The 22,269-nt window shown below is 32.8% G+C and overlaps 2 protein-coding genes and 1 long non-coding RNA gene across 3 annotated transcripts; 2 read left to right on the forward strand and 1 right to left on the reverse strand.

Moving 5' to 3' along the window:
* Positions 1 to 579: 579 nt before the first annotated feature.
* Positions 580 to 8,860, forward strand: LOC107949152 (probable ubiquitin-like-specific protease 2A). The gene is made up of 19 exons (XM_016883881.2): positions 580 to 781; positions 1,139 to 1,189; positions 1,290 to 1,364; positions 2,036 to 2,101; positions 2,173 to 2,342; positions 2,517 to 2,607; positions 2,713 to 2,762; positions 3,219 to 3,416; positions 3,515 to 3,590; positions 4,274 to 4,382; positions 4,715 to 4,780; positions 5,394 to 5,525; positions 6,018 to 6,218; positions 6,324 to 6,379; positions 6,468 to 6,561; positions 6,798 to 6,888; positions 7,012 to 7,131; positions 7,260 to 7,646; positions 7,912 to 8,860. The coding sequence occupies exons 1-19, from the start codon at positions 613 to 615 to the stop codon at positions 8,401 to 8,403; spliced, it is 2,694 nt and encodes an 897-aa protein (XP_016739370.2). The 5' UTR covers positions 580 to 612; the 3' UTR covers positions 8,404 to 8,860.
* An 801-nt stretch (positions 8,861 to 9,661) lies between these two features.
* LOC107949153 (protein EXECUTER 1, chloroplastic) lies at positions 9,662 to 14,398 on the forward strand. The gene is made up of 12 exons (XM_016883882.2): positions 9,662 to 10,255; positions 10,344 to 10,460; positions 10,568 to 10,633; positions 10,757 to 10,863; positions 11,072 to 11,153; positions 11,373 to 12,095; positions 12,183 to 12,306; positions 12,426 to 12,595; positions 12,731 to 12,805; positions 12,937 to 13,029; positions 13,125 to 13,270; positions 13,923 to 14,398. The coding sequence occupies exons 1-11, from the start codon at positions 9,866 to 9,868 to the stop codon at positions 13,215 to 13,217; spliced, it is 2,040 nt and encodes a 679-aa protein (XP_016739371.2). The 5' UTR covers positions 9,662 to 9,865; the 3' UTR covers positions 13,218 to 13,270; positions 13,923 to 14,398.
* Positions 14,399 to 16,665: 2,267 nt separating this feature from the next.
* On the reverse strand, positions 16,666 to 17,497 carry LOC121228253 (uncharacterized). Its single transcript, XR_005925796.1, has 2 exons — positions 17,342 to 17,497; positions 16,666 to 16,940 (listed from the first exon to the last, which is right to left on the reverse strand). It is a non-coding gene; the product is annotated as an uncharacterized lncRNA (long non-coding RNA).
* Positions 17,498 to 22,269: the final 4,772 nt, after the last annotated feature.

The raw sequence follows: 22,269 nt of genomic DNA on the forward strand, positions 1-22,269 counted from the left end.
AAAACGGTTAATATATCATTTAATACTCGAATTTGACACTTTTTTCTAACATGATACCTTTATTTTTTGGTCTAATGTACTATAATTTGACACTTTTTTTAATGTGGTATCTCTATTTGGCTAAAAAATTAATATCGTCAAAATATAACTTTTATTAAATACAAATATTAAATTGGATCAAAAAATAACATAGGTACCACATTATAAAAAAGTGTCAAACTCATGTATCAAATAATGTTTTAAGCCTAAAATCTAGTTTTATGAAGTTAAAAAAAATCCCATTTTAGGCCTCTAAAATAAAAATTTACAATTTAGACACCCACATTATATAATTATTTATTTTAATCACTTTCATTAAAAACTCCAATAAAAATCTGACATGACTTTATTTTGAAACGTGGAAGTGACTAAAAATCATCTATCAAATAATGCCATGTCATATTTTTAATGTAAATGACCAAAATGAATAAATCATATAAGCTGAATCCTTAAATTGTAATTTTTTTATTTTAATTACTTAAAATTGGGGGAGAATGTAGTTTAAAAAAAAAGTATTTAGTAATGATCATTTTTGTATTGATTTTATTTGGTGAGTTTAAGAGCGGGGTGAGAATGAGTTGGAGTGCGAGTCAGCAGCGCAAGCGGTTAGACGTGTTTGATTTTGCCGCCGCCGACGAGAGAGTTGAGAGGGAATCTGCAGAGATACTCGGAAGGTTTAAGAACCCTAAAAGATGCCGCAAGCCACCTTCTCCTCTCGACAAATATAAGTTTCTTCAACGCTGTAATTTTCTCACTCATTTTTTGCCTATATTCACTTCAATCCCTCGGTGGTTACTCTGTTTGGTGCCCGAGAAAGTGCGGGAAAATGCCATCATATTGATTCTTTTATGTATATATATCTAACGTATCTTGAAACTTTTATAACAAAATGAAAATACTGCCGCCCGTTTGTTTTGTTCTTATTTGATAGAATTTTTTTCCCTTTTGAATTTCCTGTTTAACAAACAATCAAAACCACCTTAACTTAATGCATTTAGTTCGTTTTATACGACTACTTATTCATTCCATTTGCATTGGTTCTTTGCTAACTGATTTGTTAAAATGACCTTGATGATTACATTTTATCTTTCTTTTGTAGTTGCTGGGAGAAATGAAGTTAGCAACAGTCCAATTGATCTTGAAGTTGAAGGTATGGATTTGGTTTAGGCATAGTGTTATGTTTAGTCTTTTTTATACTTGCTTTCTTGTTTAATATTTATAGCTGTTCAATCTTTTTTTTGTCTCCTCAGATTGCAAGAGGACTAAGCAAACGGAAAGTAGCAATGAACCGATCGAACTAGATTCTGAAGTTACAGAACCTCAATGTGTGATATTGCTATTTTTTTTCTTTATGAGTTATGAATTTGCATTTTTTTTGGATTTTTTTATTGAACTAGATTTTGAAGTTACAGAGCCTCCAAAAGTTTTGACCTCTGATTGATTTCTGTGGAGTTGTAATTTTTTTTTCTTTCTTTTCTTGCATTTATAATTTATTAATGGCAACTTTCATTGCTTTTGGTGTTTTTCTTGCTTTTTGTGTTGGGCACTATTTCCCTGTTATTCCACCTTTTCCCGGGTGGGAGAAGCAATTGGGGGTTGGAACTGAATATGTACCTTTAAAGGAGAGGTATTGCTACTAATTAGGCTTGACGCTGTTGTTCCATGGCTGTTTCGTGACGGCTGACATGGGAATGTGCATGTGTGTTACAGTTACATTTAGTATAATTAATTTAGCTTTTAGTTAGTTCTTTTCTTGATTGCTTTAATACTTCCAGCTCATATTGGTGCTGTTAAGGAATAGGTGAGGTATAAATAAAAAAGCTAGGTTCTAATATATATTTTGTTTTTGGAATCTTGGTTCTAATATTTGAGTAACACACATGTATGAAATAATTAGAAAAAAGTGTGCATGAGAAAAGAACAGAGTTTTTAGTTATTATTGAATTCCTTGTGCAATAATATTTATGTAACTATGTTTCTTTCATGGTATTTATAGTTTTGCAAAGTCACAAGACTTGGGAAAGGGGAAAGATTGATGGACCGATTGATGTTGATGTTGAAGGTATTTGGCATCAGGTGTACGACTTCACTATTGATGTTAAAGTTTCTAATGTCCATCATGTAACTTTGTAGAAGTGCAAGTGACCAAGACTGCACCAAAGGCCAGTAGATATAAAGACAAAGACGTTAATGCTAGTGTTACAGGTCCGCTATGCACATTTCCTGCACACCGTCCTGTGAACATGAGAGATGAGATTCCTGACTTGGATAACTCTTTGCAGTCTTTTTCTTCTAATGATGAGGTATTCTGGCACCTTTCCTTTATTATCTTGAGCAAAATAAAATTCCACTCTAGCTTGTTCTCAATGCTATATTTAAAGTTTCTCATAATGAAATGCTTGCAAGAATCCTTCAAAAAGAAATGCTTGCAGGAAACCATTGGGTAACATCCCACTTATCAATTAAAATGGCTGCAGAATGAGCAAATTGGTATAATTTCAAATGACAATGGCTTGATTGAAATGAATTCTTCATCAGCATTTGCCTCTTCTCATGTAGAGTTTGGAGGTATTTTCCTTGTTCTTTTAGATTTTGCTTCATAAGTTATGGTACCTTCTTTCTCAAGCATCATGTATTGGCTGGTGATCTTATGCAACATTCTGCTTTTCTCAGATTCTCCTGGGGAGCAAGTTTCGGCTAATGGTTCTGATGTACATGAAATTGTAAGTATAGTTTTCTCCCTTGTAGTATTGACTAAGGAGTTTTTCTTTTGATGGCTGTTTAGAGGGTTGTTATTTAAATACTAACCACTTGTTGATTAATATATGATGTCCTGCATTGAAAGTCTACAAGTTTTGGTGCTTCAGATTGCCCTTAGAAATTCATTCATATATGGACTTGTGGAGTTAAACCTTCATTGATATAACTCTTATTCTGCTTGTTTGGTGTGGGTTAACCATTAACATTGTATCTTTTACATTTGTTTATAAAAATATGCTGTTGACTTATTTCCATATTGTCTTGATAAATATTTTTTCTTTCGTATAGTTTACCAGAATGGCGGGATCAGTTTTTTTCTTTTTTTAATTTGCGTTATGCCACATTGTATTTATCTTTTTTTCTAATAAGTTGAATTTTATTGTAGGCCTTTTTATTTATTATTTACTTGTAACTTGCAGGAAAAGGAAGATGTGGAAATTATCATTTCGCCTGATTTTATAATGTATAGGGGTATGTATTGCACAGAGGGTCAGTTAACTTTTTCAAAAACCTTCCTCAAGTTTGAGGACTTTAGTGTAAATGGGACCAAGACAAAAATTAGTTTTGTATGGGCTGTGGGTGATATCATCAGTATTGATGCAGAATGGTGTCAAAGGGTGAGTTACCAAAGGTGTTCATTCTATATTTTTCTTCAAAATTTTGCTGAGATACTTCGAGATTATAATCTTTAAGCTTAATATGCCGCTGGACACAGGTTGAAACAGCCATTATGAATTTTGTTCTACAATCAAAGAATTCTAAGAGAGCTGAAAATGCAAATGAAATTTCAGGTTTGCTAATTTTCACAAATAATTCTCATTGAATTTTTTCTGGATATAACATGATATTTCAGGTTCTGAGAGAAAGTATCTGAACTCCAATTAAAAGTATACGTCCAGAAATTTGACATTTTGGAATATCACCTGTCATAGCTGTATTGTATCCTTGCATCATAACCTTGTATGATTTCATTTAGGGGAGAAAACAGCAGCAATCAATAGAATTAGGGCTGTAAAACTGGTTAGAATGAAGGTGGAATTCTAGAAAACTTAGGGTTATAAAAAACCTCTAGTTTCTTTATATTAATTCCAAGAAAATAATAATGTGGTGACTGTATATCTGTTACATCGTATTTATAATAGACTTCCTTGGAAGCAAAGTTTCTTCACTTTCTTGCAAATAAAGTTTTATTCTTACCCTAGATTTAAACCCTAAAGAAAACTAATAATTCAAGCCGTCCATGATATACCAAATAGTTAAATAACATTATAAAATAAAACTAAAATAATAAAATATTAATAATAAAGCTTCTGCGTCATTGTATCTGCACTATTTCCTTTTTAGGTGCCATTTCAAAGAAACTGTCTTCAACCATCTTCTTCCAATAGTAATTGTTTTAGATGCTGTTGTGATCTCATTTATTGGTTATCTTTTCTCAGCAATAAATTTTGAACTAGATTCTTGATTGCTGCAGTCATTGAGTCATTGAAGTTTTCAGTATATGATCCTTGTTGGTCTGAAAGGCAGGACTCAATCAAATCATTGAGTGTGAGATACAGGGATGTATGGAACACTCTTTCTGAGTAAGTTTTCTACTGACTTTGTTTCTTATCGAGTTATCACTTTTTTCAATGTAGATCTAGAGAGTGATGGTTTTTTGTATTAGAATATATAGGCATTTGATTTTGTTTTCCCTGTCCAGAGAAATGGTATCTTGCATATACCATTTGGTTTGACTATTTTCTTGTTAGTGTCGTCGTATTCTAGCTCTGATCAGCATCTTCTGGTGCTCACTGTGTTTTAGTCCCTTTCTTCTATTGTAACTTCCTATTTATGTGTAAATGAAAATTTCTTTTGTTTGCATGCGTGCATGGTTTAATTGCATTGATTTAACCATTCATGTTAAAATTTGCAGCAAAAATGAAGAGAATACCTTGATGAGGCAGAATGGCAGGTCTTCTTCAAAGCCATATTTTTCTGAGTAAGTTGAAGAAACTTCTATGTTTTTTTACCAGTTGAGACAGAACATCTGGTGCTAATCGGTTTCTGAATGCATTTTAATGGATCGTTTGATGATTAATGCTTCTCTATATCCTTTTCCTTTCTCAAGGTACAAGCTCTATAATATTTTTGGGTTTTATGGATTTAGGGATTTGAACCTCTGTCCTTTTCCTAACCCCAAAAAAAAGAAAAAACTAAAAATAAGCTTTCAGTCAGTATCATAATATCTCTTTAAAGTTTTAATGATTTTACCTTCTTTTTTCCCTTCTGTTTTAGATCGTTTATAACTATGTTATATTTCAGCCGTTGCCCTTTTCTTTGAAGCGGTTTCGAGAATCCTCAGGATATATTCCCATTTGAAAATACTATTTCCTAACTTTTAGCATAAATGAAGTGGGAGCTTACCTTCAAGTACCAATACTGGATATGGTTGTTATGGCACTCATTCATTTTCCTTCTTCTGTATATGTATGTACATGTGTATTATTTAGTTTTAAAGCTTTAAATCTTTCACATATGTCTTTTCTATTTATCACTTAAAGACTTTTTCATCTTTTTCAAAAATTGATGCATCTAACTAATTTGTTGTGCAGTTTTCATGAACATTTTGAAGAAGTTATCTATCCGAAAGGTGATCCTGATGCTATTTCAATTAGCAAGAGAGATGTTGAACTTCTTTGCCCAGAAACATTCATCAATGATACTATCATTGACTTCTATATTAAGTAAGCTTGAAATGATATATTCTATGTTCTTGGTTTTCTTCTTCATGCTCTCAAGGTTAGCCTATGTTAGATCTTGGATGTGCTAATCTTCGTTCAACCTTGAGGATTCATTTATCAAATATACATGCAATATAGTTATGGCATTGGAAACATCTTGTCTTTATCATCATGTCTTCTTGTTTCAGCATAAGTAGTTATTCTACATTGTTGGATTAGCAGCATTTTTTTTTCATTTCAAGAAATTTACTACTTTATAATATTCAAATGGTGATCTGCGCTTATACAATAGACAGCTGAAATTATCATCTCAAGATTGGCAGCTAGGTCTCTAATTTAACATCATAATCATGATGAATGTCTAAGTGCCTTGTGAGAGTTAATGAGAAACCTTCCCTATGTTTAATTTGTGATCCCAAGCCAAGGTATTATAGTCTGTGTTGGTTCTATTCCCTGACTTGAAATGACTGATGTTTGTTTCTGATCCATTGGCAGATATTTGAAGAATAAAATTCAACCCGAGGAGCAACATAGGTTCCACTTTTTCAATAGCTTTTTCTTTCGGAAGCTTGCTGATCTGGATAAAGGTTTATCTGATGAATGTCAAGCCAAATCAGCATTTCAACGTGTTCATAAATGGACGAGGAAGGTGGATATCTTTGAAAAGGATTACATTTTCATTCCTGTAAATTACAGGTATTAAACTTGTGTTTTTTTTTTTTTTTTTTTTTTTTTAACATGGCATGAGAGAACAATCTTTATGTAGCTTCCTAATGAGTTATTAACACATCTCCATGACAGTCTTCATTGGAGTTTGATTGTCATCTGTCATCCTGGTGAAGTGGCTAAACTCAAAGGCAAGCTCATAATGGACTGTCTGAGTATGTCATAGCAACTAGGATTATGATTGTCTCCGCTTTTACCTTAGTTTCGGTTGACTTGCAGATGATGCAACTGAAAATTTACTTAAAGTGCCTTGCATCTTGCACATGGATTCAATTAGAGGAAGTCATAGGGGCCTTAAAAACCTTTTCCAGAGGTAATTTCTTCATGATTATTTTCTTTAGTTACGATGCTTTTATTTTGTTTGCAACTTAGAACAGAAAAACCAAAATGAAGAAACATAGAAATTGTTGGACAAATCATCTGGCCTTGTTATTTTAAGATGGAGCTGTGGATCTCAAAATTTCTTGCTCTGTTTGAAATAGTCATTCTTGCTTTTAAAGATCTTATTATTGATTATTATATCCTCGTTTCATTGCCATGAAATGACAGTTACTTATCTGAAGAGTGGAAACAGAGGCATAGAGAGGCAGCAGATGATGTTCCTTCAAAATTTTTAAATTTACAGTTTGTCCCACTAGAGGTATTGCTCCTCTTGTTTCTGCTGTGGTGTCGGTTAGCATGTTATGTCACCTTGTTTTTTTATTAGAATGTATCACATTCACATTTTGCAAAATTAATTTACTATTTATATTTTATGGTTCAGCTGCCACAACAGGAAAATTCATTTGACTGTGGCCTCTTTTTGCTGCATTATGTGGAACGCTTTCTTCTTCAAGCACCTATCAATTTCTCCCCTTCTAAGACAACAGGATCCTCCAACTTTGTGAGTACTGCCATTACTTTCTTCAAGATTTGAAACTTGTATAATGCTATTATGTGGAACTCTTTGAAACTTGCTTTCTTCAACCTTTTTATATTCACCTTTTCTAATATTATCTTCGACATTTTCAGCTTAATGTGAATTGGTTTCCACCTGCTGAGGCTTCTTTGAAACGTTGTCATATCAAGAAGTTAATCTATGAAATCCTGGAAGAACAATCCTGTAGTTCCCCGTCAGTTGAAGGCATCTATAAATACTCTTCCTCCGTCTTACCCCTCCATAGTGAGCAAGATTCTGGAGTAAAGTCCATTGACCAGATTGGCAGTTCAGCAGAAACATGTCATGATCATTCCTTAAATTCTAACGGTTTGATACTCTCTGCTGCATCCCCTACAACAGTTCTAGAAAGCCGGAAAGACTCGGAATTAGAGATTTTTGATTGTTATGAGGTGGGAATTCTCGGGGGATCGCTTGGAAACTATACACATGGTCAAAGAAATGCTATGTCACCTATAGAGGTAACATTTTGTTTCTTTATTACCAATAAGCTTAAGTCAGATATAAGATCAATTTGCCAATGAAAATTGATAAGGTGTGAATCCTCTGTCTGTAACTCTCTGATTTGCATCAATGGAAATTTTAGCATATAGAGAATATAAGCTGATTCACTGGTTATTTTCATTGTTATGTAACCATGTCTCCATGTCTTTTATTAGATGATAGGAAATGTTGCCAATAAGATTTAGCATGGTTGCACTTATCCAACATCCATCAATGAAACAGGAAATAGAAGAGACAAGTGAAGAAATTGCTGCTGATTCTCCCATAGATCTTGATGGTGAAGCTTCTGGATTGGTAACTGAACCTCGCTTATTCATACGGTGTCCTAGCAAAGACGTTAGTGTATTAAGTACATCATGGAACCAACATATGCCATTGGATGTCGAGGATTCAGATTTTAACAAGTTGAGTGATTCTCCAGATTCATCAGAGATAAGGCTAGACGATGATGACCAGGTATCGAACCATGGAGGGGTAACTAATAAAACTATATCGTCCGCAACCTCAAATGAAGGTTACTCTGATTGTATTATTGAAGATTCTCAGGAGCAAGATGACATTGCGAGTACATGTTCCTCTTTGTACTTTGATAGGGACATTTCAGCTCTATCCCATCAAGAAGTAGACCCGACTACGAAATTTGATCTTAAAGAAAATTTGATCCCGATGACCAAAGGTGATGAAGAGCCAGTCACAGAGGTTCCCAAGGCATAAATAGCTTCTTGCCGAAGGAAAGCTCGAAGCTTTTCAAAATAGTTGCATTTCTGATCCCATCAACAAGCAAAATCGATCTGAAAAGAGATTTCGATGCCGATGAATGATGGAGATCATGTGTCTGAAAGGCGATGAACAAACCGGTCACAAAGGGTTCCAAAGGTATATACCACTTCTTAGCACTAGTTAACGTTGTATACTTTTGTCTGTCATGTCAGTAATCCATGGTTTCCATTTTGTATATTTCCATTTTCCTTTAGAGAAAGTTTAGTAGTTTTCTGGAAATCAAATTGAATATCTACTCAAATCGAATCAAATTACATTTGATTAATTAGTTTTTAAAATATATTTGTATAAAGTATTTTAAAATTTTTTACTAATTTAAATAAATTGTTATTTTTATATTTGTAAAAGAAATTATTTATAAAATTAATAAAAATAGAATTTAGTCTGGTTCAGATGATTATAGCTTTCTAACTTACAAACAGTGAATCAAATTGAAATCAATTTATTTGAATAAATTGAAATTAAATTGAAATAACCAATAAAATGGTCAAATTATAGTTTTGTCTCGCCAAAATTTAATATTTAATTCTTATACTTTGATTTAACTTAATTTTAATTTAATTATTATTGGTTAGTTCAATTAGTTAATATTTTTGATTCTATCAAAATGCTGATTTGAATTTTATTATTAGAATATATATTTTAAAAATATAAATTAGCATTTTAACCATAAAATAAGTTGCAAATATAAGTATAACAGATAGACCAAAACCACAATTTGACCCAAATAAATTATTAAATATAGGTATTTTAATGGAAAAAGATGAGTTCTTTTAAAATGTTTTTGAAAAGTGCCTTAAAATTATTATATTTTAAGGAATAAAATGTTTATTTTGAGGAATAATATTTAAGTTAGTTAATAATATTATATTTTAGTAAAGAATACAAAAGAATATTATAATTTGTTGTTCATATTTTAATATATAAAATATAAATTTTAAATATTTTTAAATAATAAATATTAATTATTTATAAAAGTATTATGTTATTAGAGGGGTAAAAAATAATTAAGTACTAAAAATATTTTTAGAAGAGTAAAAGTAAAAAATTTTACTTTTATTTTAAAATAAAAAATAAAAAATTTCAATTAAAAATAACTTGTGCAGTTATTTTTCTAAAAATACTTTTAAAGCTAAAAGTATTTTTTTAAGTACTATTAAATAGGCACGAAGTTAAGTGTCAACGCAACTGATGCCTGAAAGTTTTAATATATATATATCTATATATAAAAATAAAAAAAAAAGGCAGAAAAGAAAAAAAACAATAGTTTATCTGAGAGCTCCAAATTGCCTACCACCCATTCCAAATTGCCTACAAAAATTTGTCTTTTTGATTCGTAATAATAAAGAAACAGAGGTGGCCATCCGCCATTGTTAAACTCCCAAGTTGTTTTTTAATGGCTTCAATTCCATCATCTCCGAAGCCTCCCAATCTCACTTTCCCCAGCCCCCATTTTCCTTCTTTTAAAACACCCTTCTTTTACCCTCTTTCTACCTCCAGGAGGTTCCCTCATTCCACCCTTTGCCGTTGTTCCAACGATTCTTCCGATGGTAATTCCGGTAACTGGCGGTGGGACTCCGCTATTCAAGGCGTTTTCAAGAATGCCGTCAAGAGATTTTATTCCTACATGAACCCTTTTCGGAAAAGCCCAACCGGGGATGGTGATAAGGTGAACGACGACGTTTCGGATAAGCAACGAGTGGAGGATTGTGATTGGGATTGGGATCGGTGGAAAAAGCATTTCGAACAAGTCGATGAACAAGAACGCCTCTTATCCCTTTTAAGGGTATTTTATTTACGAATTTTATTATTCTTTTTTTTTTGGAATTTTATTTGATGGGATTGCTTTTTTATTTATTTTATTTTTTTAACAGTCGCAATTAAATGAAGCTGTACTTAGTGAAGATTATGAGGATGCTGCTAGGTTAAAGGTTGCAATTGCGGCTGCTTCTAGAAATGACACTGTTGGCAGAGTTATATCTCATTTAAATGTACAAATTCTATTTCTTTTTCATTATATTAATCCTCTTTTTTAATTTAAATAAAAAAAATGGGGAGTTTCCATTGTTTTTGCTGACCTGTTTTATTATAACTTCAGAGAGCAGTAATGGAAGAACGTTTCCTGGATGCTGTATTTTTAAGGGATAATGCTGGTGCTGGATTAGTAAGTTAACCCTTTCTTTTCTGTTACTTTAGAATGCAAATGGAAAAAAAGAAGAAAAAGGCAAGGATGTTTTTTTAGTAGCTAAGTCAATATTGTTTGTTTTTTATGGTCTTTTAATTTCAGGTTGGATGGTGGGCTGGTCTTCCGAATGATACCAAAGATCCGTACGGTCTAATTATACGGATAACTGCCGAACACGGTAGATATGTTGCCAGGAGTTTTAGTCCTAGGTAATCACTCCCCTTTTTCATATGTATAATTGATCATTTGTTTGTTGGTCTGTACATGTATTTGTGCTGCTTTTACAAGTGTTTCTTGTTTAAGCATTTTGAACTGGCTCAAGTTTTCTTATACTTCTTGCTCATACTTATTGATTATTGATTTGTAATTTCAATGATTGTTTTCTGACCTTGTTTGATTGATTCTCTTTTATGTCAGGCAGCTCGCTACTGCGTCAGTTGGTATTCCTTTGTTTGAGATCTTTCTTACTGTAAATAAGAAAGGTGAATACAAACAGCAGGTATCTTTTGGCTTGTCTAATGTGTATTATATCTTTGTCGGCTGTTTATTACTCCGTCCTCTTTAAGTGAGCCATAGGTATTCTTGTTGTAAGCTTAAAAGGAATAAATATGCTTGAACAATACTGTGTTCCAGGCACCCTCCTTAGCTTTCATAGTTTTCAAATTTGTAGTAACGTTTAATGTATTTTGCAAATGGAATGTTATTTGGTGTCTTTCAGGCTGTGTACTTGAAAAGGAGGAGTGTTTTCCAAGATACTTCAATGTCACCAATAACATCTGGAACCACCAGCCACTTGGGTCTATCAGACTCCGTTGAAGAGAAAAACGATCTTTTTGTTCTTGGCACTGAAGATGGTGTTGATGAGGAAGATGATGATAAAGATGATGATGCAGATGAGAGTGAGGGACTAACTGGTTTTCAAAATATATTGCAAGATGTGGTTCCTGGTGCAAAGGTCAAGGTCGTGAAGGTCACTTCACCTGGGAAAGTAGACCAAGATTTTGTATCCAAGGTGATTGAGCAGATAATAGATGAAGAAGATGAAGAAAAAGATGTTGATATAGAAAGCATAGAAGTGGATGATGAAATTAAGAGTGATAATGACCAAGAGAGAGATAAAATTGAGATGGATACGGATAATGGAGTTATTGATAGTGATAGGCAAAGTGAAATTGCAGTTAAAGTTGTTGTTGGTGGTCTTGTACAAAAGCTTTCTGGCAATGTTCCTGCAATTGAATCACTTAGAGTGCCTGCTAAGCTAGTGAAAAAGGGGCACCTAGCATTTTCATTTTCTATAGAAAAGGACGTAAGTCAACAAGATACTAGTCTCAAGGCAAAGGGTTTGATAGATAGAAAAGCAAAGGTTCAAGGTCAACGCACCGCAGATGAAATAATGATTGATCTTGCTAAATTTATCGGCAGAGAGAAGATACCTTTGAAGGTAGGTTCAATATATTAAATAAATATTTGACAAATAAGTATTGTAACTGTAGAATGCTTGGATTGCTAACTAATTTCAACAATGCAGGTACTCAAAGATGTTGGTGAATTGATAAATCTTACTCTCAGTCAAGTTAAAAATGGTCAACCACTATCTGGTTCTACAACTTTCCATCGCATTGAGATTGCAGCATCACCGGATCCCCTAAATGGTAATTTGTACACCATCTGTTGATGTTCGTTAATGGTTTTATGGAAACATGATTTATTATTCATTCTATCTATTCATGTGTATTATAGAATTATTGTATTTACAATATTATTTGATCAGGATTATATATTGGTACACATGGGCTTTACACGTCAGAAGTCATTCATCTTAAACGCAAATTTGGTCAGTGGCAAGGGGATAGTGGGACTAAGGAGCCTTCGGATCTTGAGTTTTATGAATATGTGGAAGCTGTAAAATTAACTGGAGATCCTTATGTACCTGCAGGCAAGGTATGTACGCATTAGAAATGCAGCCGATTCTCTCATTATTGTCCTTAAATTATTTGTACTTACTGACCTTCCCCTCTCATACTTGTTTTTTTTTTTTTTTTGATTTGTCATCTAATACCTTGGGAATATCTACAGGTGGCGTTTCGAGCCAGAGTTGGTAAAAGATATCAACTCCCACATAATGGGCTAATTCCTGAAGAATTTGGAGTGGTACATTTTCTTTTAGTATATATTGATAACTTGTAAAGTTTAAAGTTTGAATTTGTGATACCCTTTGAATTTCACTCTTTGATATCTGCTTCAAAAGTTAAGGAAGTTCCGTGGTCTTATTTTTGACTCAGGTTGCTCGATATAAAGGACAGGGTAGGCTTGCTGAACCAGGCTTTCGAAATCCTCGATGGGTTGACGGCGAGCTTGTTATTCTTGACGGGAAGGTTTATCTCTTTTGTCCGATCAAGTTTGGTTCAATGACTTTTTTTGGTCAAATGGATATTGATTATTTGATATTCTGATTTGCTAATCTGAACAGTACATCAAAGGAGGGCCGGTTGTTGGATTTGTATATTGGGCCCCTGAATATCACTTCTTGGTGTTCTTCAATCGACTAAGGCTTCAACTATAAGTCTATTGTACATAGTATTTGAGCATGTTTATTTTCCGTTCAGATAACACGGGGTAAGTACTTCCTCACCGTAAAGTAAACGCATTAATTTAATTTCATTGCCTTCCGACCTTTTTGTTTCCATTTGAAATTTCTGTTTTACAAGTAATCCCATCAATTAAGCATGCGGCATCAATTATAATCTGCTAAAATCAATTAGGGGCCATGTTTTGTGAACTATTTTCCACGTTCAGGTCACATTGGTCGAGTAAATATCTGACTTAGCTACCTTCCTTTCCAGTCCTCCCGTGGCCAGTCATGCTTGCTACAGAAATAATTGAAGTTCCCTAATATTGTTTCGTCTTAACAAGTGGGTTCATAACTTTCAGTATACATGCATTATAAGTGCGTCTTTTCATGTATGTGCGTTGTGTGTTAGGGTATGCATGACTCTGTAAACGACATTGTCTGCATTAGCAAGATGATCAATCTCCATAGGAAACACAAATCGTATGCTTCTTTTTAAAATGATTGTTATTCATACGGTTGGTATCTGTTTCTTCAATTAAGAACAATCAGTATGGGATCTTTTCTTTTTCCGTTTCTCTCTTCCAGAAATACATTGCTGATACGTAACATGTAACGGTAGCATTTGTGTTCGGTTTCTTCACCATTAAACCTAAAATATTCAATATCGAAAATTCCCTTCTCTGTGTGTGTTTGCAGTTCAACTTGATTCTTGTCACTGAATAGTAGAGCAACAAAGAAGGGAAGAGATTCAAGCTTGTATTTTGACTGCCTGACTTACTGGGTTTACACTGTGGAAGTCGCCGTGGAGCTTCTCAAGATTCAGTCTTTAATGAAGTTCCTTTCCTTGGATCACAGCATCTGATAACTTCCGAAAGTAGAGGCCTATTGGAATCATTATAGCCATAGCTGGAGTTAATGAGATATTCTGTAAGAAAGAGAAGATCCAAATGGTCAATAGATGAAGTTAGGAGTTAGGACCAGTGAAATATGGAAGGCCTTTAGCATATGAGCTTCAAAATCTCTGTAAATTGGCTTCGTTTTTAATTGGTTAAACTACTAAAATAGCCCCTCAACCAAAATACTTTTGTCAAAAAAGTCCCTATACTTTTTTGTCAGTACTTATTATGACTTAAATTATTCTATATAAAAAGTTCTATTGCTTTTCCTTTGAATCCTCGTCTTTTGGTTTCCGACGTCCACACCAAGTATGGAGGGAGTGTTACCCAGCATGCAAAATCCAATATTTGTGTATCAAAATTAATTTAACCAACCAAATATCACCAAAAATGAGAGAAATCCATACATTCATTATAACTTAGATGAACAAATTTATTCTCTTCCCCACCAAAACCTTCCATCTCTAAAACCCATACTCTCACTTGCGAATGTAATATTATCTAAATATATATATATTTTTAAAAAATTATCTTTTTAAATTATATATATCATTTCTCAAATAAATAAATTGAAATTAGGAAGGAATAATAACCCGTCAGAGTTTCTCTTTTAGTCAAAGTGAAAAAAGAACAAAAAAGAAGAAGCTATTCATTATTATTTAAGGGCAAATTTAATTAAAAATAGTAAAATTATTATTAAAATAATATTTCGGATAAAATGTAATATAATAAACTAAATGTTATTTTGCAATTTGTAATAGCCAAAACGTATTATTTTTATATTTTGAACAAAATGTAATGAAGAATAGCAAAATATATAGTTTGAAAATTGAAATGTTATTCAAAGAATATAGCAAAGATTTGGTGATTTTTATTATTTCATTTGGTTTAAAATGAATAAAATATCATTAAAAATTAAAGTAAAATTATCAAAAAAATATTTAATTACTTGAAGAGATGGCACATTATTTATTATAAAATCTTGACAGTATGAGTAATGTTATATTTCTGACTCAAAGGAAATTTTTAATCCATATATATAAATATAAATATAAATGTAATTTTAAAATATAAAATTACATTCGACAATCATAAATTTTATGAACTAATAATATCTATAATAATCTAATCCCACTTTGGGTGCAATCGAATCTTTAACTTCACAGTAGGGGCAAAGCCCCCCAGTGGAATGCATTAGCTGTCCACTCTTAGGTTGGGTAGTAAGAGTTGGAGAAGGGCAATCACTTATTCTCAAAATCAACATTCTTAAGTCGAAAGAGTTGGAGGGGGAAAGTTCTTTGCCGTTCTTGGTTTTCCTATAGCAGGATCCTCCAGAACCACAAGAATCCTTAGTTAGAATGGGATTCCAATTCAACACCTTTTGAGATTTCGAGAAGAGTTGCTCCTTAGAGAGCACATTACGATGAAATTTGTAAGCTGTGTTCCGGGGGGAGGGGAGTTATTGTCTATCGTTGGCCCCCTAAAATGGAAAAATTTTCTTTTAGACTGTTTGAAAATTTTAAAATTTTAAAATAGTAAAGGTAAAATTGTACTTTGGTTTCCCCTAAAAATGATAAAAATTTGATTTAATCCTTTAAAAATTATAAAGGTATAGGCTATTAAAATAGTGAAATTGCATTTTTACTATAATAAAAATTACAATTTTATTTCGGCCCCCTAAAAAAGTTTTCTGACTTCACCTCTACTTCATAGCTACAATAACTAATCTTATAGCCATTGTTGTTTTTAACCTTACCGAAAATAAACGTACAATCCATCCAAACTATGGTTAAGTCTTCGTAGTTTTATAATTCCAAACTCAAGCAATTAAATTTACCGACTAATCTTTTTACACAACTAAAATTGTTGAAATTGGACTAAATCAATTGATCAAATTGGTTAGGTTGAAAACCAATCAATACATCAATTTAAAGAAAATAATTGAATCAATTGATTCATGAATCAACATGGATTGATTGAAGCATGCTAATAACCTGTCGAATTGATTTTTTTTTATTTTTAATAATTATATTTACTTTTTTTTAAAATAATTTTTAATCATTTATTTAATTAAACCAATCAAACTAATTAAATTCATCAAACTAAAATTTGACAAATCCGACCACCTATTTAATTAAAAAACAATAAAGAGGACTAATTACCATTGACTAGTTGCAATTTTAGGATGAATACGTCCAATGACAAGATGACTTAAATCATTGACTTGTAATATTCTACGTCTTGCCAATTTATTGTTATTATTGATGGACCAAATTGAAAAATCAAAAGTTAATTATGACTTATCCAAGTCCTTAATTACTTCTATATTGCTACTGTCTTTTAATTCAACCATTCCGTTTTGGTAGTAAATCGGAATATTAAATTTTAAGTTTTATTTCAATGTAAATTTTAATTGTATAAATTGATTTCATTATTAAAATACATGGTATTAATTGGAATTATTGTTTGTTAAATTTTTAATTTAATTTTGGGATTTATTAAATGATGAATTGTTATATGTATTATATGGGATAATCTTACGATTCAATTTATAACATATATTTTTATTTTTATTTGTTTAATGATAGAAAAACAATAAATCCATTATTACAATACTGACTACTTTCGATTAAGCACATATTCACTGTAAGGCCCAAATTTTGCCCGAAGCCCAATAAATCAAATAAATAAATACAATACTCAATTACAGCCCAAATATTAAAACTCTAAAAGCCCAATTAGCCCACAACCTTAACTAATTTTCAGTAAAAAAAAAAGAGAAAAAAAACCTAGCCACCTCCACTTGCTCTACTTACACCTGCAAAAGTCAAAAGAAAAAAAAAACAAAAAAAGGGGCAGAAAAGAAGCAAGAAAATAAGGAAATAGATAATAGCAAATCCATGGTATTTCGACTATAAAGCCTGAAATCCCAGATTTTTTTTTGGGTACAAAAACAAGAATATTGTAAAAGGGGGAGATTTTTTTTTGATAAAAAAAAAAGAGATTGAAGAAAAAAAAGTGTAATCTCTCTGAAATTTAAAAAAAAAAACAGCAAGCAATAGAAAAAAAAGATAATAACAAAGCCATAAAAAAGAAGAAGTGCAAACCGGCTTAAGATTTTTTTCTTTTCTTTTTTATTTTATTATTTGAATCCATCTCTTCTCATTCATGTATTAAAATATATCAAGGTATATATATAAGAAATATATAAAAAAAAACATTTTTGAAATTTCTGGCCACCGTGCGCGGTGGCCGGCGACGGTGGTCGGCGGCGGCAGATGGCGGCGGACGGAGCCGGAGTTTGGTCGGAGGGAGAAGGCCTTAAGAGAGTTTGAGAGAAAGGGGTTAGTTTTTTTTTTATGAAATGGGAAAAATGAGTTTTTTTTAAGGAATTTTGACTTATATAGCCCCATCAAAACGACGTCGTTTTGGGTTTAAGCCACTAATGCCAAAACGACGTCGTTTTGGCTCTTAACCCATAGCCGACCCGCGACCCGACCCGCTCCAACTTCAAGATCCGCGTGTTTTCATTGGAGGGGCTATTTACGCGTTTAGCCCCTCCGCTTTTTATTACTTTGCAATTAAATTATTTTTTATTTTTAATTTGGCACCAAAATTTGTCGCAATTTTCAATTTAATCCTAGCTGATGCTGTGCATTTTATAAAGGGGGTTATTGCACTTTAGGCCCTCTGTTGTTTCACGCGCATTTAAATAGGCCCTTTTCTTTCCTTTTTTTTTAAATTTGCCCCAAAACTTCGTTTTTAATTCGAATTTAGTCTCTTTTTTAATTTAAGTTGATTTTTATATTATCTTTGTTACTTTAATTTTTAATATTAGTTCCAATAATATTATATATATTCTTTTAAATATACTCTTTTATTTTCTTTTATTATAAATATTATTATTTTATTTTCTTTACGTTATTATTATATCGTATCGTTTTTTTATCATATCATTATTATTTTTCATGTACACATTATTTTCATGATTATTATTGTGTTTATTTTTACTACTATTATTGTATTTATTATTAGTATTAGTATTATAATTACTATTATCATACTTATATGTATATATATTTATATGTAAAGTTATCAATGGTTATTTTAATATTATCATCATCTTAATATTAATATGTACTTATTTTTAACATATATATATATATCTATGTATATATTTATGAAGTATTATTAATAATTGTTTTGTAACATTATTATTATTTCTAATGTGTATGTATTATATATATTTAATACTATATTATGTATATATTATATTATATATATTTATTATATTTTTATGTATATATTTTTAATATCACATTATTCATATGTTTTTTTTTATATATTATCCCATGTAAATACTTTCAATACTACATTATGCATATATTTTTGTCTCTATTATATATATACTTTTAATATTCAATACTATTATTATGAATATGTTTTTGGTATACGTATGTATATTTTTATTTTTTTATTTTTTTCTTTATTCATATATTATTATCATTATTTTCTACATTATATTATTATTATTATTATTATTATTATCATTATCATTTTCATTGTCATTGCCATTTTTGTTGTTCCATGTTTTATTCATTTTCATTTATTCGTTAATTTGCTTATGTCTTCGATCATTTCATTTTCCTCATGCATTTGTTTATATTTACATATTACTGGTCTTGCTATTACTTCATCTTTTATAATTACTCATATTATCGTTTTTGACACTGTCGCACCTATTATGTTATTATTCATATTAATATTATAATTTGCTTTTATGTTTTACTATAAATCACGTTATTTTTCTTACTCAATATATTAAAACAATTCTTTCATAAAAGTAATATTCTGTATTAGGTAATTCGAGATAATCGTACCCTAACTTACTGGGTTTCGATTTTTCTTATTTAACCTAAATAATGGAATATTCCTTTTAATCACAATGTGAGTTTAAAAAAATGTTTATTTTTGGAGATACGGGGTGTGGTGCCCTAACTTATCGGGTATGACATGTTGTTACCTCGAAATAAGATTTTTCGTAAATAAAGGCAATACTCGGTGTTTGATGATTCGAGAATCATACCTTATCGTGCTGGGTTGTGATTTCTCGTTTGCTAAAAAACAATCGAATATTCCTTTAGGTTTTCACCCATACTTATTAAAAACCTTTCAAAACAAAGGATGTTCGATGATTGGATATTTGAGAATCGTGCCCTATCGTGTTGGGTTGCGCTTTTTCATTTATTATAAGCAATCGAAGATCCCTTTGAAGTTTCATCCACGTTTTCTAAAAACCCTTTAAAACGAAAGAAGTGTTTGATGTTTGGGCAGTTCGGGGAATAGTGCCCTATCGTGCTGGGTTGCAATCTCCCGTCTGACCGAAATAATCAAATATCTCTCCGGGATTTCACTCGTATTTTCCAAAGCGAGGCAATGATCAATGTTTGGGAATTCGAAGAATCGTACCCTACTGTACTGGGTTTCGATTTTTCGTTGGGCTAAATAGTTGAGCATCCTTTAGTGATTTTCGAATTATAAATTTTCGGACATCGAAACAAGAAGATTTTTGACGATTAACTCGGGTTATTCAACTTTTATTAAAAAAAGCCACATTTTAAAAACATTTTTTAATTTTAGACATAAGGACAGTATTTAATTGATTTGGTACCAATTTTGGGCGTAGTGAGGGTGCTAATCCTTCCTCATGCGTAACTGACTCCCGAGCTCGTTTTCTAAACTTTTTGTAGACCAAAATTGTTGTTTTAGTAAATCATAAATGTTTTATTAAAATAACCAAATTTTTAGGTGATCCGATCATACCAAAACAAAAGATCGGTGGCGAATCCATGCATTTGTTTTTCAAAAGTCGATTACCCCTTTTTTAAAATTTTAAAATTTTTAAATCGAGGAATGGTTTCGACAGCTTGGCGACTCCACTGGGGAATTTGAGAGTCGAGCCATAAAAATCAATTATTTACTGTCTTTTTGTCGAAAATCGAAAATCCATTTAAAAAAAATCATGTATCTTTCAATTGCATTTGATTGTGTGATTGTTTTAGTCAGGGTCTTGTAAAAAAGTACTGCATTTCATTGCATGACCACCGTGGTCACACCTTCTAAGTTGGAGTAAGAAACTACGCTTTCGTGAGGTTTTCACCTCCGCATGGGATAGTGGATTGCTTCCGGGGTACATCCGTACCTATGATTTCGAGAGATTTTCATCTCCGTATGGTCATAGGGAAATGTATCCCCCTGAACTGAACTCAATCTATATGAGCCTATAATGGGTGAGGATTGAGGAATCTGCTGGTTCAGGTACCTTATCTCTAGAACTAAACCGCATATAGTAAACCTTAGGAACCATCCTTGGATGAAGCCGCGTCGAGCCTTAGTACTTACCCCTATATGCGTCATAATTATCGTTTATGTGCTTGCATTCTATCGCTATTATTTGACACTAACCGGTGTTTTGTTTGGTTTTGTCTTTTTTGCATAACATTGCATACTAAAGGAGGCGTTAATCCGTATTCAATTACTAAGTTAGAAAATTTGACATGGAGAATGAATTTCTTAGTAAAGTCGAGGATAATGCGGCCGTTCGTGCATGGCCGGAGAGGCTGCAATCGGAGAGAGGGGATAGCTTGGCAGAAGGGTATGTATCGGAGTTGCAAGATTTCACTCGCGTCAATGTAGTACAGAACGAGCTGCAAGAGTTGAGAGACATTTGGGCTAGTTGGAATGAAGGAATCAAGCAATTGTTTTACCAAAATTATGGTGACGTATCCTACCTGCTAGACATTAGAGTGGATAAGAATTTATTTTGAGCCTTGGTGCAGTTTTGGAATTCTGCGTACAAGTGTTTCACTTTTGGAGAAGTGGATTTGGTACCTACCATGGAGGAATACACTACTTTGCTCAGGTGTCCCAAAATTCAGGTCCGGAAGACTTATGCTCGGGTTTTTAGTAGTCAGACTTTCGTGAAGAAACTGATGAGCATTTTTGGGATGAGCGAGCCTTGGGTCATTACTCGGATTCAGCAAAAAGGAGTAGCAAATGTATCCCTTGGGAGAATTTGCGAGATTTGATCTTGACACATCCAGATGAAAGAAAGAGGGTTGATATATTTGCCTTAAGCATCTACAGATTCGTGATCTTTCCTAAGGCTTTGAGGCACGTGGATGAGGCGGTCATTAACTTGTTTGATCGCCTTGAAAAGGGAATCACACCGGTACCAGCAATATTGGCAGAAACGTTCAGATCTTTGAGCTCATGTAGGAAGACAGGCAAGGGGCGATTCATTGGATGTGCACAATTATTGATGGCATGGTTCCACGGGCACTTTTGGAAGGTAGACAAAGTTTCCTATCGAGTCTTCTCCGAGGGTTATTTCCCATTGAAAGAAGAAGCAGCTATACAGAGGAGAGAGGATATCTCAGAGGAGAAGTGGATGGACATTCTTCAGAACCTCAAGGAGGGGGATATCGAGTGGAGAGCTTATTGGATGGTTCTTGACGAGATCATGTACCGATGTGGTAACTTTGATTAGGTGCCATTGTTAGGAATTTGGGGAGCTATCGGGTATACTCCAATGTTAACCTTGAGGCAATATAAGTCGAGGCAGTTTGTACCCGCGACCTATGGGCTTGCTCAGAGTGAATTCTCATTTAAAGGTGCTCATTATAAGAAGAGAGTTTGGGAGTTATCGGATGCTTGTAAACTAACTTGTTGGATGAAGAGGTTAGCCGCCGGTTCCATAGTAACGCCCGAGTATAGCGAGTGGTTTAGGAAGAGGATTAATGATAATATTCCTAGGCCAAGCTTGGAGAATGCTCGACCTATCGGGGAACAATTAAAAATCGCCCCATCAAAATTGGAAATTATAAGGCAAGATTTCGAGAAGAAGAGTTCAGAGCTCAGGAAGAAGATCGAACAGTTAGAAGAGGAGAAGATGCATCTAAGGTTAGACGCTGATGTTCAGAGGTCAGAGGCTGAGAAATGGAGAAAAGGAAAAACTAAGGCCGAAGAAGACCTAAACAGCTTGAAGACAGACTACAAGAAGCTGCGCCTATCTATGAGGACTGCGGGTTTAGGTAAGACTTTCGAACAATAGCGCCACGAAATTCGAGAAGAAAAAGCCAATACCG

This window comes from Gossypium hirsutum, chromosome A04, assembly GCF_007990345.1.
Source record: "Gossypium hirsutum isolate 1008001.06 chromosome A04, Gossypium_hirsutum_v2.1, whole genome shotgun sequence".
In the NCBI taxonomy this organism is placed as follows: Eukaryota; Viridiplantae; Streptophyta; class Magnoliopsida; order Malvales; family Malvaceae; genus Gossypium; species Gossypium hirsutum.

Bases quoted from the DNA above. Each gene is read 5' to 3' on its own strand.
- LOC107949152 (XM_016883881.2), top strand. From the start codon at position 613: ATGAGTTGGAGTGCGAGTCAGCAGCGCAAGCGGTTAGACGTGTTTGAT. The intron at 4,781-5,393 runs GTAAGTTGAAGA...TTTGTTGTGCAG, and splicing joins TCAAAGCCATATTTTTCTGA to TTTTCATGAACATTTTGAAG. The intron at 6,562-6,797 runs GTAATTTCTTCA...ATGAAATGACAG, and splicing joins CTTAAAAACCTTTTCCAGAG to TTACTTATCTGAAGAGTGGA.
- LOC107949153 (XM_016883882.2), top strand. From the start codon at position 9,866: ATGGCTTCAATTCCATCATCTCCGAAGCCTCCCAATCTCACTTTCCCC. The intron at 11,154-11,372 runs GTATCTTTTGGC...GGTGTCTTTCAG, and splicing joins AAGGTGAATACAAACAGCAG to GCTGTGTACTTGAAAAGGAG. The intron at 13,030-13,124 runs GTTTATCTCTTT...TAATCTGAACAG, and splicing joins TTGTTATTCTTGACGGGAAG to TACATCAAAGGAGGGCCGGT.